This window comes from Alnus glutinosa, chromosome 12 (assembly GCF_958979055.1).
Source record: "Alnus glutinosa chromosome 12, dhAlnGlut1.1, whole genome shotgun sequence".
NCBI lineage: Eukaryota > Viridiplantae > Streptophyta > Magnoliopsida > Fagales > Betulaceae > Alnus > Alnus glutinosa.
Window position 1 is genome coordinate 5,812,540 of NC_084897.1, and position 16,517 is coordinate 5,829,056.

Sequence of the window (16,517 nt, forward strand, 5' to 3'; positions counted from 1 at the left end):
TAAGATTGAAAATATGAATGGTTGTACAAGTAGTTACGGTTAGTAATTAGAGTAATGATTCACTACCATCTAAATATACAATTTTCCACCACCTTGTTTATGTGGCAAGGTGGTCCCCCACTTTAATTTATTTTTAAAAAATAAAAAAATTCAAAAAATAGTGGGGAACCACCTTGCCACATAGGCAAGGTGGTGAAAAGTTGTATATTTAGGTGGCATTGAATCATTATTCTAGTAATTATTGGCTAAAATTGTTAACTGCAACCGCTTAAGGCAGTTATTGAATTTTAACAACAGCCTCCGTCTAAGTGGTTAGCGGCTATTTTTATAACCGCTGGTTAGCGGCTATTTTTATAACCAACGGTTTGAAAACTGCCTTTAATTTGGGTTTTAGGCTGATTTTGAGCCAATTTTTGGGCTGATTTTAATTTTTTTCAAAAGAAAAAAATTAATAATTTTTGGATCTTTTGGTTTTTTCAATGATTTTCTTTTTCCTCTATTTTCTATGTATTGCAGATTTTTGTCAACAAGTAGGTTTTCCACTTTAATAAGGAAAAGCTTTGAATTCAGATAGTAAGAATAGAACGATTTGGCAATTTAACGAAATTTCAAGAATAAGAACCGAAATCCCTCTTATGCTCAGTTTGTTTCAATGTAAAATGATTTTTGAAAAATAATTTCAGTATTTGATAAGGGCGAAAATAATAGTCAACCGGAAAATAATTTTTGTTTGACCAAAAATGCTTAGTAAATTTCGAAAAATAATTTACACTTTTTAAAAGCGTAAATCATTTTCCGAAGACGCTAGACGCATTCAACCCCTATTAAACGACACAGTCAACCTTCACTTCAAGCAGTCGATTATCACCGAAATATTGCCGGTACTGAAATCCGACAGCATCCGATCACTATCACGGGAATCCGACGATGAAATCCGGCCATCTTCGTCGGAATCCGATCAGCCCAGATTACGGCGACCGTAGTCTGGCCATTTGGCCGAAATCCGGCCAGAACCGCCGAATCTGGCTAGAACATCCCGGCCAGAACCGTCGGCTGGCCGGAATTTCCTGGCCAGAACGGCCGGCCGGCTGGATTTGGCCAAGAAATTCCGACCAGAACGGCCAGATCCCTATCGACTGGCCGGGATCTGGCCAGAACGGCCGGATTCCGGCGAGAATCCGGCCGTTCTGGCAGATTCCGGCCAGTATGCCGGAATCTGGTGGTTTTGGCCGGAATCCAATACTTTCACCGGAATCCGGCCATCCCAGATTCCGACAAAATTGTTTGGATTCCGGCCTATATCTTGGATTCGGGCTATAGTAGCCAGAATGGCGGAATCCGGTAAAAGTGATCGGAATCCTGTCTGTCAATGACGGAATCTCGTATTCGGTAATTTTTATATTATTTTACATTAATATTTATATGTTTTGAATAAAAATTAATTTTTATAGGTTAATATGATTGAATAAAAATATTAAAAATATTTATGATTTTCCATATGCGCCAAACGCCGAAAAATGCTTTCGCCAAAAAACATTTTTCAGAAAAATGACTTCCCTGAAATCATTTTACGACATAAACCATTTTACGTCGAAACAAACAGAGCATTAGTTTTAAGTCGATACATCCCGCCATATCCTAAACAAATTATTTCCACAAAAAAATAAATAAATAAATGATAACGTGTATTCGTAGGGCTATATAAATTTTTAATATATATATTTTTTCCAATATATAAAATTATATATATTATAAGAGTAGGTGGTTAGCGATTACTAACTGTTTTCGCCTATCTCTAAAATTGTTAACTGTCTCCGCCTAGGTGATTAACAGTTATTTATAACCGCTTTCGAAAGCAGTTATGTAATCAACAATTGTGAAGTAATTATAATCACTCTGTTTCTACTGGCCTAACAATAGGTGTGTTGATTAACTGAATTTTGTACATTGATTTTATAAAAACAAGATGTGTGATTTTTACGCTAGTTCTATTAAAATAAAAGGCTTGGGCTTGTTTGGATGCCGTTGATTTTCAATTTTTTTTTTTTTTGGAATTCGTATTTGGAATTCAAATAGGTTAACTCAATTTTTTTTCAAACTCAAACCTTTTTTCAAACCGACATGAATTTTGAAATATATTCAATTTTTTAAAAAACTATAATTCACTTTTCCAAACACATTTTTTTTCAATTTTGTTTATGTTTTATAAACCTTCAAACATAATTTCTAAACTTTTTTCTTTTATTCACAATTTTAAAAACAATAATAATGAAAAAAATTACACAGGACAGGGTTGTCGATTTTAATACAACTCGAAACCCAACACGAACACGACACGAAATTATAAGATTAGAGTTTAAGTTAAACAAGTTGACAAATTGACTCATTTACCGACACGATTATAAACGGATTGGCGGGTAGTTATCGGGTCATCTGCCATCCTGTTTACAACTCGTTTATGACTTATCAATTCATTTATCACTTATTTAATTAAATGGGTTAACATTTCAATCCAACGAGTTTATCTACCCGACCCGCTTAACAAATTGTAACTAGTTCATAATTATTTAAACGGGTTGACGGGTGAACCAAATCGACCGAACCGGAGACGGCAACCCGAATTGCGCACCCGCAGCACAGCCATCTACCGCTCATCGCCTCCAATTTTTCAAACGACCTTTCCTCTCTGCTCAGCAGCTCATCGTCTCCATCTACGACGCAAGCGCCTCCCTCGGCCGGCGCCGCAGCAGTTTTTGTTTTTATTTGAACTTTCACCATATACTCCCTCACGCACTCCAATAAAACTCTCCATTTCTCTCACACTCTCTCTCGTGCTCCCGCTCTCCATTTTCGCACTTTGCAGACGGGTCTTGAAGGCCCGCGCCGAGGCTGACTGGACCGTCGAAGAGGACGGCTCCACCTATCGCAAGGTTTGGCTTCACTTTTACATTCTCTTCATTTCTTGATGTGGCCCAGAATTTCATGTATGTCTGTGTGGTCTTGTGGGCGAGTTTTGTTTTTTATTCGATCTATACGCAATGCTATGCATTTCGGTTGTGCGGGTTTATGGGTAGATCATGATTTGGGAAGAAATTGGCTATGCGTTTCGGTTGTGTGGGTTTATGAGTAGGCTGAACCTGCAAGAATATGATTAGAATATACACATGGGTAGCACTAGCCACTATCTATGCACTCCACTCTGCACTCCATGTAGCCGCTACCAATAGCCAGATCAGGTGGGTTCCCTTCCATTTCACAAAAATCTGCTCGTTTTCTATGGATTTTTGGGGTTTTGATTAGTGGGTCTTTCAGGGTTTTTAATTTTAGGTTGGAATTCATTGACTTTCTGTACATTTTTTACGGGTTGAGTGTGTTGCAGATTTTGTCAATGCTTTTAGACGTTTTGTTTATGGTGAAAATTGTCATTCGAAGAGGAAAGCCCTTTGGATCGATTTTTCCTCTTTTCCTTGTGATTGATCTGTAAATCCGTGTTAGATATACTAATATTTTCTTCTGCTCAATCTAGTACGGTTGCTGCTTCTTGGTTGCTGCTTCTTGGTTGCTTTCTTTCTCAGTTATATGCCAACATATTGAGAAGTAAAGCTTGAAGCTTTCATATTGTCTGACTTTAATCTGCTGCGTTTCTATCTGTGTTTGTGTGTAATGTGATTTCACTGTGGTTTATCTGCCTTGACTGTGGATTTGTTTTTTTTTTTTTTTTTGGATTATGCCTAGTTGAGCATATGTAGAATGTAGCAGATGTTTAGATTTTAATTTCATTAGATTTGTTGCATATTAGAAAAGGAAACAAAGTGGGGGTAGTTGCACGAAGTTATTTTGTCCTTTCTTTTTCTTTTTTATGTGTCAAAGCAATTGAGACAAAATCCACCCTCAAATCCATTCCTTTTGCATACCCATCCATGAATTTTGCATATGAAGTTACCAATGTAAGAAAGACAGAGGAATTTGAAATGTTTATAGCCATCTAATTTTGGGTGTCTTCAATTCAGCTTCAAAATCCATGTTTAAATTTGGTAAGGTTAGTGGAGGAGACAACACTGCTAGCCCATTTTTCCAACAGCTCGGCAACGCTGAAAATGGTTATTGTATACATGTCTTATACAGTACCTTAGCACCTCAGTTTTGTGGCCTTCGGGAGCACAAAAACACAGTGAAATTTTTGTTTGCATGAAGTTCTTACTTGTGGCTCAAATTCCTTTGGAATGAAATGGAAGATACTGTTAGAAATCTTTTAATTATTAAATTGTGGCTCACATGCCATATACGGATTAATTAGACGCAAATTAAGGTTAAATTAGAAATCTTGGAATCCTGATGAGTACTATTGCATTGTTATGCGTCATTTTTGTATTTTGTAAATGTATGAATTATAGTAAATTCATTATACAGTAAACAGCAGTGATTATGCTTTTTTTTTTTAAAAAAAATAAAAAAATAAAATCAAAACTCGATGTGCTCTTTCACACAAGATTTTGTTTCATTACATGATCAATGTTGCTTTCTCTCATTTTATTTAGTTTCTCCTTTTCATTTATGAAATGCTTTATTATGCTTAGTCACAAGAGTGAGCCCATTCAGATCTTATTCATGTGGTCAAAACTGGTTTTACTGTTCATTTCCTCCTTTGTTTACATTGCATACTGTCTTAAGGTGGACGAGTGATAAAGCATAGGGAGGACATATAATCTAAGATTAGCTAAGTGCCGTCTTTTTGTAATGTCGTGATATTTGGATGGTGGTTTACCCCAGGGTTGTGCAAGATGCTAGATCTTGTTTTTGCACGATGGGGGTTTCGTTCTTGGTATCTGATGAGAAAGGTTTTTTGGACTTCTTGACTTGGACCGAGGATCAGCGTTATGACTCTGATTCCCCTCCTAAGAAGGAAAAGAAGATAAAAAGGAAAAAGGGGAAAATAGAGGTCAAGAATTTAGAATGCTCAATTAATTTCGATGCTAGGGGTGTGGGTTCCAGTAGGGTTAGAGGCAAGAAGCTGGGGGTTTGATGTAACTTTTCTTTTGTCTTTTGAGTTTTTCGGGTGTTCTTCTTCTTTTTTTTATTCTTTTTTTTTTTTTTTCTTCTTCTTCTTCTTCTTTTGTTTTGGTGTCCTTTTTGTATACTCCCTGTATGCTTAGGGGTGCCTTTATGCTTTTTTAATGCAATTTGTTTACCTATAAAAAAAAAAAACTAATCTGGTTGTATGATGTATATGGCTGTACGTGGCTATAATGCTGTGATATTTGGACATAATGCCTATTATTGATTCTTTATGTTTATTCTCTTGTAATCATTTTATCCATGCCTTGCAGAAATATAGTGCATGCCCGCTTTTTCTTATTGGCCAAAACTTTTCAGCCTTTTCTGTTCTACCAATTTATGGCTAATTACTAAAAACTTTAAACCCTAAAAGACAATGAACAAAGGGAGCTTTAAACCTTAACAAGTTTCATTTTCCCTCATTTTCTCGCCCTCCAAACACCTTCTGAATCAACCATCTTCTCCTTTCCTCACTCCACTTTCGGACATACCACATTGGTGCAGAATTTTCCCACTGTCCAAAAGGTGGGCGAATCTTCTTATGCTCCATGGCGCCTCACAAGAAATCCAAGAAAAGCAAGAGGGAGCTGAAAAAATTGAAGAAACCCAAAAGCATAAGCATTGTGGTTTCTGTAGAACCCAAAGCCATTGAGTCTGACTGGTGGGACACTTTCTGGCACAAGAATTCTTCAACCCCAGGTTTCATGTTGCTCTCTCTCACCCTTTATTTCCTTATGATTACTGTGTTTTAGAGGAAATTAAACTCATGGGCATTCATATTTTGGGGTAAATTTTGATCTTTTTGCTGATTGTGTTTTTGGTCAAGATCATACTATTACTGGGGTTTCTGTATTTGATTATGTTTGTTGTGCAAAAACCCATGCGATTGAATTTGTTATTGGAGTTCAAAAATTATGACTTTAGTCTCCTTTCAGCAAAGCTGATTTTATGGTTTTATAGTATTCTAGAGTGTATCTGAAAGTGTAGCCACTATCTCTGTGTGTGTGTCTATCTGTGTCTGTGTCTGTGTCTGTTTGAAAGTGTAGCCACTGTTTGTGTGTGTGTGTGAGTGTCTGAAAGTGTAGTTACTCTGTGTGTGTGTGTGTGTCTGAAAGTGTAGCCACTGTGTGTGTGAGTGTGTCTAAAAGTGTATCTGAAAGTGTAGCCACCATGTGTGTACTCCAACCTGCCAGAAACCAATGGGGTAGAGAGTAAATCTGAAAGTGTAGCCAGTGTCTCTGAACATTCTGAAAAATAAGTAGACTTCAATCCAAGCTGCCAGAAACCATTGGGGTAAAGAGTGAATTTGAAAGTGTAGCCTCAGTCTCTGTGTGTGTGTGTGTTTAGAAAATTCTGAAAAATAATTATACTTGCAATCGAAGCTGCCAGAAACCAATAGGGTAAAATTTTGGTCAAATTCTAGAGTGAATCTGAAAGTGTAGCCACTGTCTGTCCGTGTGTGTGTTAGAAAATTCTGAAAAATAAAGCATAAAATAGTGGCATTGACTAGTAATTTTAAATAGAATGATGAATTTGGGTTTCTAAGTTGCCTTTAGAATTTGAAATCCAGGCAGAATTATACTTGATAAGAAAATAAGCAGTTTGGATTTAAATCCGCAAGTTATAAATCCATGGAAATTGATTGTTGTGATGTCATTGTTTTTTCTTCATGAATTTTGTTCATATATTTGTAGATGTGTTCTTAGTTATTAGCTGGTTGCTCGTAGTGAGAACTGAAACTTCTAATTAGTCTCTTTTATGTAACGAAATTTGCAGGTTGTTCAGTACCCAACGATGAAGCAGAAGCTTTCAAGTATTACTTCAGGGTTTCAAAGAAGACTTTCAGCTACATCTGTTCTCTTGTAAGAGAAGATCTTATATCGAGGCCACCATCAGGGCTTATCAACATTGAGGGAAGGCTTCTTAGTGTTGAGAAACAGGTTGCAATTGCCTTGAGAAGGTTGGCATCTGGTGAGTCCCAGGTCTCAGTTGGAGCTGCATTTGGGGTTGGCCAGTCTACAGTTTCTCAAGTAACTTGGAGATTTATCGAAGCACTGGAAGAACGTGCTAAGCATCATCTCAAGTGGCCTGATTTCAATAGAATGGAGGAAATAAAATCCAATTTTGAAGCATCATTTGGATTGCTTAATTGTTGTGGAGCCATTGATGCAACACACATCATCATGACCCTGCCGGCTGTACAGACCTCAGATGATTGGTGTGACCGAGAAAATAATTACAGCATGCTCTTGCAGGGAATTGTTGACCATGAAATGAGATTTCTTGATATTGTTACAGGCTGGCCCGGGGGCATGACAGTTTCCAGGCTATTGAAGTGCACTGGGTTTTTCAAACTCTGTGAGGCTGGAGAGTGTTTGAATGGAAATGCTAGAAGTTTACCTGGAGGAGAAGAGATTGGCGAATTTATAGTTGGTGGGGTCAGCTACCCTCTTCTTCCATGGCTCATAACACCCTATGAAAGTAACGGCCTCTCAGCTTTCATGTCCACTTTCAATGCAATGCACGAGGCTGCAAGGTTGCTTGCAGTTAGGGCATTCTCACAGGTAAAGGGTAGTTGGAGAATCCTTTACAAGGTTATGTGGAGACCTGATAAGCAGAAATTGCCAAGCATTATCTTGGTATGTTGTTTACTACACAATATTATGATTGACTGTGGGGATAATTTACTTCAAGATGTTGCTTTGTCTGGTCATCATGATCCGGGATATGGAGAACTGTGTTGTAAGCAAGTTGATCCAGTGGGGAGGACACAGAGAGACAACCTAGCCAAATACCTCCATGGCAAAGAAAAAGCTCCATCAAAATAACCCATCTCTGTTCTGATTTGTGGCCTTGATTTAAGTTCGACCTCCATAATCAGGTTTCATGTAAAGGTTCATTTTGCTATTGAAAAGTAGAACATAAAATTTAAATCATTTTTCTGATTTGAAGTGCTATTTGGGTTTCTAAACATCTAGGTATATTTTTATTTTCCCCTCTTTTTGGGGAAATGTTGGGATTCGGATCCCCTTGAATTCTTCTGAAATTTGAGAATCTCAAATTTCAAAATCTTGGCCGTTCTTTGCATCTAAGGGTTCAAAACAGGCCAGCTGTCTATTGTCTTATCAAGAGGCCAAACCCGTTCAAATTTCAAAACAAAAAAAAACGCTGGGCATTCAAATTTCAAAACAAAGAACGCTTCTTCTTCCTCACGTCAGGCTGGAAAAAAATCCTAACTTTTGCAACTGTCTTCACTGACCCAGATGGCAGTGAGGCAGCTGAACACGTCATTGCATGGGTTCCCGAAGTACAGAGCCCCTCGCGTGACTCCCCCGATGATGGTGACAAGTCGCCCTCTGTGCATGCACGCCAGCCCTCAGCAGCCCCATGGACAGCCCCCTCACACCTCTCATATGGCCACCACTCACGCGCCTCTTCCACCAGCCGCTTCTCCATTTGTGGTTGTTCTTGATGACCTGCTGGGTGAGCTTATTTTCTCTTTTAATTGTTGAAGTTTTCTTCTTCTTATGCTTTGTTTAAATGGGAGAAAATTGGTGGTTGAAGTGGGTTTTGTCTTGATCTTTCCTTCGATTTACTCTTAAGAAATGAATGGGCTTTCTTTGGGTGGTTTGCTAAATCAAAAATGGATATGGAATTTTAGTTGGTTTTAGTTTGATTTTTCCTTTGCTTTTTGGTTGAGCACCGATTGGGCATGGGGAGAAAACGTTCGCTTTTGCCATGGCCAAATGGGGGCTAGGTGGGGGGGATTTCTTTTGCTCCCTGCTTCGGTTTTGCTTCACCGAATAGGTTGTTAAATTTTGGTCCCTTTGATTTTCGGTTGTTGGTTGAGAATGGGTATATATTTCTTGAAAATTTTCTTGGCTTATTTTCTGGTACCCAACCAAATGTGGTGTTGTGCGTGAGCTCTGAATTTTGCTGAGGTTCACCCGAATGGATGCTTGGTCTTAAAAAAAAAAAAAAAACTTTGGGCTTTATGTTTTCCTTTCTGATTTTGGAGCTCTAACCCAATTGGGTGAAGAGCTTGAGCTTGCCTTTTCCTTTTTCTATGGTTTGGCCTAATGGAGTTCAAATGTTGGTGTTCGTGGGTTGCACTGTTTTTTACTCTAAATGTTGGTTTTTGATTATCTGGTTCTTGGCTTACTCTTGTTTTGGGAAGTTTTGTTGATTTTGGAAGTTTTTCCTTTTCGGCTTTCTGTTTTGGCCGAGCAGGGTTTGAGTTTTGATAGTATGGGTTGTTTTGTTTTTATGCCTAAGGTCCTCTCTTTGAAGAGGAGGACATGTTTAGAATGCTTTTGAGCTTTTCATGGTAGGCCGTGTGCTAGTGTCACAAAACTTCACAACCTAACTCTGTGTATTTCTATTGGTGTGAATACCTAAACCCTAAACAATATTTCTAATTCATTGCTTTGTGTTGCATTTCATAGGGGGGACTGCAGGGACACTGAAAAATATGTTGGAGACTTCTTTTCTTGGAATTGATGTATTTGCAAATCCTCCACCGAGCTTGCCAAAGCTTCTGCTTGCAAAAGTGCTTCCTTTTTTTCAGATCCTCCGAGCTTGTCGCGCTCTATAATGCAGGATTTTTGGATCATGGGTGTGTTTTTAGATATGTAAATGGGTTGAATTAGGACCAGATTGATAATTTGTGAAGGATTACTAAGCTCTGTGAGATCTTTGTGTTTGTTGATGGTATCTTTTGATATCTGTTTTCTAATTGTTCCTCTTAATAAAGTGATATAACTGCAACCAAGCTTGGAATCGTTATTTGTTACAATATTGCTGATAATTCTATCATCCTGTAAGCCTGCTTGGATTAGATTTGGATATGAAATTATGCAAAATTTACTTTTCATTCTATTCTGCTATCTGATACTACAGCTCAAGTTGATAGCATCATGGAGAAAGCCACTACTTAAAAAACTTCAGCTATCTGGGGCTTAGAAATGAACCCGTCATAGAGAAGATTTTATTTGCTATGTTGTTGATGGTTAAATGAAACCCTATAGACGATGAAACTATTGTCTCATGAGTCATGACTTTACCTTAAAATGCAAAATTGGTCCAAGTAGTTATACCTATTGGCAATAAGCTCCCTGTAGTATTAAAATATTCTGAGAGCTCCCTGTGGAATACAAAAATAACAAACAGGTTATTGCACCCAACTTTCGTCCAATTTTTTTACGGAAATTGTTAAAAGTTACGTCAACACCAATTAAATTATGATACCTATCACCCATAATAAGAAAAATATTATAAAATATATATAAGTATATAAATATATAAAATATACAATTAAAAAAAATGAAACAAGGGGTGGTTGAGTAACCTCCTTTGGCCAAACCACTCCATGTTCTAATTTATTTATTTTTGGACCTTAGGGTAAGTTAGAATCAAGTTTATGAAGGTTTGGGTTGAGATCTTGGGCCCAGAAGGACCTCCAGGTCAGAATTGACTTGTAAAATCGATCTTATTGTGTCAAAATGCAATTTTAAGGCTTTCTGAAGCCCTAATGCGGCTGTAAGGTCTATATATTCGTCTTTAACCCTCTCTAGACTCATTTGCACGAATTTCAACGTACTGAGAGGTTGCTAGAGTGCCTTGGTGAAAAGAGAGTCATTGTTTCATTAGTTGGTTGTTTTAGAGACCATTGTGAGGTTGTTGAGGTTGTTTTGATCGTTTTAGAACGTAGAAGTTTCTTAGTTTGAGCCCTTAGAATTTCCAAATACTGTAGGAATCATCCTAGGGTTTGATAGAGCCGTTTTGGGGTTTGGGAACGTTCTAGATGTGTCAGGAAGCGGTTTTGCCAGCCCAGCATCAATCCCAAGCTATTAGTCCTCTCCCAGACAGGATCGATCATAGGCTGTTCCAGAATCTTGTTTTGTCAATTCTTGTAACGACCCACCCCAACGACACAACATTGTCTGCTTTTGGCTCCCTCGAACTAGACTTCCTAGGAGGTCACCCATCCTAGTACTAAACTCACAGAAACACGCTTAATTGCGGAGTTTTGATAGGTTCATGGTAATCGCAACTTTAAAACGCGTTGTGTCAAGAAGAGTACAAATATACATATAAGCACATCCTCATTCCTATACCCAGACGATGTGGGATGTCACAATCACCCCTATTGGGACCAAGCATCCCCGCTGGACCCTTATGGGCTTATGCACGCTTCCTCCATCTCTAGCTGGGCAATGGCTCTAATCCTATTTGTAACGACTCACCCTCAATGACACGATATTGTCCGTTTTTTACTCCCTCGAATCAAATTCTCAGGAGGTCACCCATCCTGGTAGTAATATTGTAGAAGCACGCTTCACTGCGAAGTTCTGATAGGTTATGGTCATCACGACTTCAAAACGCCTTGTGTCAAGAAGGATGCGAATATACATATAAATACATCCCCATTCCCATACCTAGGCGAAGTGGGATGTCAAAGTTCTTAGGTCCCAATTTAGTGTTTTTGGTCCGGGAGAGTTGTCTAACACTAGGTTTTTGCAAAGAACTATCTTGGTGAGTTCGAAGTCGGTGTTGAGGACTTTTTCCATGACCTAGGTGAGTGAATCTCACATGGATATTGTTATCTGTTTGGCATTATTTTTAGCATACTATGTTGATATTAAAGAAAACATTTATGACTTTTACTTGCACAAACTATACTTTATGAACATGTAAACTCTTCCTTTTGTAAATATGAGACATTGAGATAATTGAGTTCATGAGATATGATGAATTCATGTAAGTATTTTATCATGCATGCATGTAAAATAAAGATCAGATAAGTTGCATTGTATTACATGACCTTGTGTCATGAGCTACTATTATATAGGCCATGCCCTATGGTCCAGATTGTGTGTTTTGCCATTGGATCCAAGAGGCCAGTGAGTGACGAGTGCAACCATGTATACATGGTGGTTACGACCATACAACATTATTAGCAGCGTGGGCCACCTGGGGTCAGCCCCGGTTAGGCTGTTTTATGATAATCGCTAGTTTGTGCACATCAGGGCACCGGTGCCAAAGATTCTTTCAAGAACACGCAAACTCTTTCGAGAATGGATAAGGGCACGAATAGACCCTATGGAATTGAGTTATGATAATATGACCATAATTTATCATGTACCTTTATATCTATATTGCATTGCATACTTCTTATTAATTTTAACTACCTTACAAGATGATACTTCTAATGTGGAAAAACCTTTTTATGAAACCATGAGTTCACAAAATAGATAATTGCCTTGCCATGGTTTTTGGTGTTGATTTTGATGCTCATTAGAACTATAAGTGTTCATGCCGTTATTTACCAAGACAAGCAATGTTGAGAATATCACTATGAGAGAGAGCTGTAAGACTCAAAAGGTCTCTCGTCAAACCTTCACCACCACCACCACTTTCATGAGGCCCACTCAGTTGGCTAGTGGTGGTAGTTGTTTTTTAGAGACTCTCATGTAATGATGTAAACTCTCATCTCTCTGAATTCAAAATCCCACCAATTGCATCCTCAAAAGAAATTCCTTCAAGCCTAGTGGAAGAAGAGACAGAGCTTGCCATGTCTTGAAGAATGGAAGGATGAACACTTGGTGCTGTGTTGGTGCTAGTTGTGTGTTTGGTCCGCAAGAAAGTTTAATTTTTTTCAAGAAAGTCTTGTTGGTTCAAAGGAGTTTCATGGAGATAATGAACCAGTTCCACTTTTTCAGTTTTGAGAAGCAACAACGTATTCAATTTTGAGAAGCAACGACGAATATCACATAGCCACCCCCTTTTGGCTAAATGGAAGGTGGCTGAACCACCTCCTATTCGAGTTTTTTTTTTTTTTTTTTTCTTCTAAAAAGAATAATAAGTTTGTATAGTTTGTATATATTTATAATTTTTTTTTTCATGGGTGACATGTGTTGTAATCTGTTTGGTGTTAACGTGGTATTTGACGGTTCCATTATAAAATTATCCTGAAGTTAGGAGCGGAGACCTATTTGTTATTTTTGTATACCACATGGACCTTATTGCAAATTGGTGTAGCTACGGGGACTGATTTTGTATTTTTCCCTTTAATTTTTTTTTCAAGTACAAGCTAAACTTGAGCTTATCACTAGATTAGATTTTTTAGATTTGGTTTATTTATTTTTTTAATGAACTTGAATTTGTTTATGACTTACTTGATTAACTTATTTGTTTTATGTATGAAGTAAATACCATAATTGTTCATACCTTTCCTATGGTAATTATTTGTTATTTAATTATTATTAAGATTATTTCGTTTTTAAGTTAAACTAAATTAATTAATTTTTATTTATGAACTTATAAATTTTATTTCACTAATCTTATATTTGTAAGAAATCATTTATAAATTTTTATCACTAAATTAAATATTTATGTAGTATCTATCTTATGACCCTATCTAAAGGACACACACACTATATTTATCACCCTAGGAAGGGAATATCTATCATTTTTTATAGTATTATTTTTAATTTTATCATTTTATAACTTTATTTTTTTAAAAAAATAAAGTTATACGAATTTATTAATTGCAAAACATTTGAAAATTTATTAATGTTGCAATATTTGACCATTCACCAACCCTAAAAGTAAAAATGCCAAGCCTTCCAAGATCTATTATGTCCCTTGTTCTCTCCCAATTAATTCTTTCAATTGACCATTCATTCATGATTCAACCACCAGCAGGAGTACTTATAAGCAAATGTTTGGGAAATTATTGTTGCAATTGTCACTTCACCAACCCTAGCTTTTAACATTAACGGCACATGAGAATTCCCTCCTCCCTGTGATTCTCTCTGTATTTCTCAAAAAAAGACAGAAAAAAATAGAAGAAAGGCAGCTGAGATATGTCCCATCAAATTTACTTGGCCATTCAAGGATTCAACCACCAGCAGAGCCTTTTCAAATTAATGAAGGGGTTAGCTTAGTGGGCTAGGATTATCTCCCATTTAAAAGCAACCGAAAATGAGTCGGTCCCTTATAGCATGATAATAAAATTGTTCAAATAAAAATAAAAATTATAATTCTACTCTCATGTTATAAGAAACCGGCTCTTCTCCTGTTAATACCAATTAGAGAAGATCTTAGTCCTAACTTAGTTGCAAGAGGCCGGCTTATTAATTCTCGAGTAATTCAACGAGGTAAAAAATAAGGATTTGAGTCTTCATAAACACGATGCTAAAAGAAAAAGACTCATGTTCATTAATCCTTTTTTATCGGTTTCCCCTTTATTTTTTTATGCCAATCTCATAGCCACTGTTGATTGAACTCTAGGTTTTCATTTTGGGAGGATAAAATGAACATACTATTGTGTTGCAAAGTTATAGGCAATTACTCTTTTTCGTAGTGCTTCTTATTGATTTCACTGGATGCCTTTTAGAATTTAGATCCAATTTTTGTTGTTTAATAATTAATTAAATGGATAAATATATTTTGCCCACCTGAACTAACAACCATTTTTTATTTAGCCCTATGAACTGAGCTAATGCTAAGGAGCAACACTTTATCTGAAATTTATCCGAAAAAAGTGCTTCTCCATGGTACATTAAATTACAAATGTGTCACTTATGAACTGACAGTGTGACACTTACGTACATCTTACTGCTACTTTATTGTAACTTAGTCCCATTTGTCAATCTCGATCGTTATGTTGGACGGAAAAATTAAGTTTGACAAAAAAAACTTTCGAAAATACCTTTATTTTAACCATTAAAAAATCAAAATTATCCTTTTTTGTAATTATTAATTAGTAACTAAAAGACTAATTTGTTCCTTAATAAAAAGAAAAAGATGAATGGATTAAGGCCATAAAGTTCAATGAAAAATACCATAATTTGGGACTAATTATCTTAGCCAAGAAATTGACAACCTAATTTCATGCATGCAACTGATCAGCCGTACATGCATGAGAAATTAGCATTCCTGTCCCCCTGATGGGCTTTCTGTCCGACAGGAAGTCAACTGGCTTTCAAAAATGGACAACTCTGAACGCTATCCAACCAAGCTGACAGCCTCGTTGTTTTCACTCCTGACTTGGACGTCAGAGATGATTTGAAAACTTTGACGGGGGGATCAATGCCATTAATTTCAACCACCTGCCTCAGCCACCTTTAATGTATGACATTACTATACACTAATTTACTTGGTTAATCTAAAATTTACTTTAATACATTAATTTTTTATAGACTCCCCCGTCAATAGGGTCCGTTTGATTCGGTTTAAAATTATTTTTAAAAAATATATTTTGATATTTAGTACAATGAAAAATTAAAAAAATAATAATCAAGCAAAAAATATTTACGGTTTGACTATAAAAACTTCTTTAATTTTAAGTAAAACGGTTTTTCTATTTTTAAACCGTAAACTAGTTTCTCCTTTCAAATTGTTGGAGTTCACCATACCATTATTGGACCTCTACAAGACCGCCGCTAACGTTTTGACCGTTGGTTTGTTTAATAAGGTATTTTTTTAATGGTCTGATGCCCAGTACTCTCGGTTTCCGTTGTGTTTTACCGTTGGAGGTTTTGAGACTTAAAAGGGGAAAAAAAAAAAAAAAAAAAAAATTCTGTTTGAGCCTTAAAAAATTTTTAGAGCATTCACAGCAGCTTTCTATAGGGGTCCTGTTTCCTAAATTTTAGGAAAAATTTCAAGAAAATCACAAAAAACTACCCACAGCAGCTTTCCTATATTTTTATGTTCTTTGGGAATGTTACCGTGCTTCCTAATGCATAGGGGAACACTGTAGCATTCTCATTCATTTGTTTATTCACAAAATATATTATCTCTTTCTTACTTTATATTCTCTTTCCTACTTTTAATTAAAGTAAAGATTAAAAAAAAAAAAAAAAAATTATCTCTCTCCTACCTTATTTTCTCTTTTCTACTTTTAATTAAAGTAAAAGTAAAATAAAAATAAAAATATGACTTCTTCTTGGCTCAAAATTCAGTTCGTAAAGTGTCCAATATATTCCACATGAATAATTTTTCAGCCATTACTATATTTTAGTTATTTAAGTGTGGCTTGTTATAGTCTTTTATCATCATTATCAAAATGTTGTTCTATTTGATCTTCGTTTTTAGAAGTGTGTTTTTAACGAAAATAGACGCTATAGTCTAATCCTAGGAGGTTGCGTGTCAAGGGATCCAATTACACTGAGTTATAGACTCCGAGAGGTACGAATTAACATTTAAGAACAACGTTCTTGCATGATTCTATAGCATTTTAAGATATTTTATTACTTTAATTTTAATCTCTTGTACTATTTTTTTGTTATTATTATTTCAAATTAATATGGTCTAACATCAATAATAATATTTTTAACCAATTATTTGTTTAATAGTTATTTATTTAATTGTTAATTTTCAAATTGGTATTATTTTATTTCAACATAAATTTTGTGTATCATCCAAAAATTATTTTCAACAAAAAAAAAAAAAAAAGA

The 16,517-nt window shown here is 36.2% G+C and overlaps 1 protein-coding gene across 4 annotated transcripts; it reads left to right on the top strand.

The window, feature by feature from the left end:
- Positions 1-2,603: 2,603 nt before the first annotated feature.
- LOC133851942 (protein ANTAGONIST OF LIKE HETEROCHROMATIN PROTEIN 1) lies at positions 2,604-9,862 on the top strand. Of its 4 annotated transcripts, none has more exons than XM_062288577.1 (5): positions 2,604-2,930; positions 5,328-5,754; positions 6,832-7,949; positions 8,319-8,538; positions 9,501-9,862. In XM_062288577.1, exons 2-3 carry the CDS (start codon positions 5,604-5,606, stop codon positions 7,881-7,883), a joined length of 1,203 nt encoding a protein of 400 aa, XP_062144561.1. In that variant the 5' UTR covers positions 2,604-2,930; positions 5,328-5,603; the 3' UTR covers positions 7,884-7,949; positions 8,319-8,538; positions 9,501-9,862. The 4 variants fall into 4 exon arrangements, with proteins under 4 accessions (XP_062144561.1, XP_062144560.1, XP_062144557.1 ...); XM_062288576.1 differs by having other exon boundaries at positions 6,832-7,943; XM_062288573.1 differs by having other exon boundaries at positions 6,832-7,936.
- Positions 9,863-16,517: the final 6,655 nt, after the last annotated feature.

Excerpts from the sequence above, each read along its gene's own strand:
- LOC133851942 (XM_062288577.1), top strand. The coding sequence starts at position 5,604 with ATGGCGCCTCACAAGAAATCCAAGAAAAGCAAGAGGGAGCTGAAAAAA. Across the intron at positions 5,755-6,831 it reads CAAGAATTCTTCAACCCCAG|GTTGTTCAGTACCCAACGAT; the intron begins GTTTCATGTTGC and ends CGAAATTTGCAG.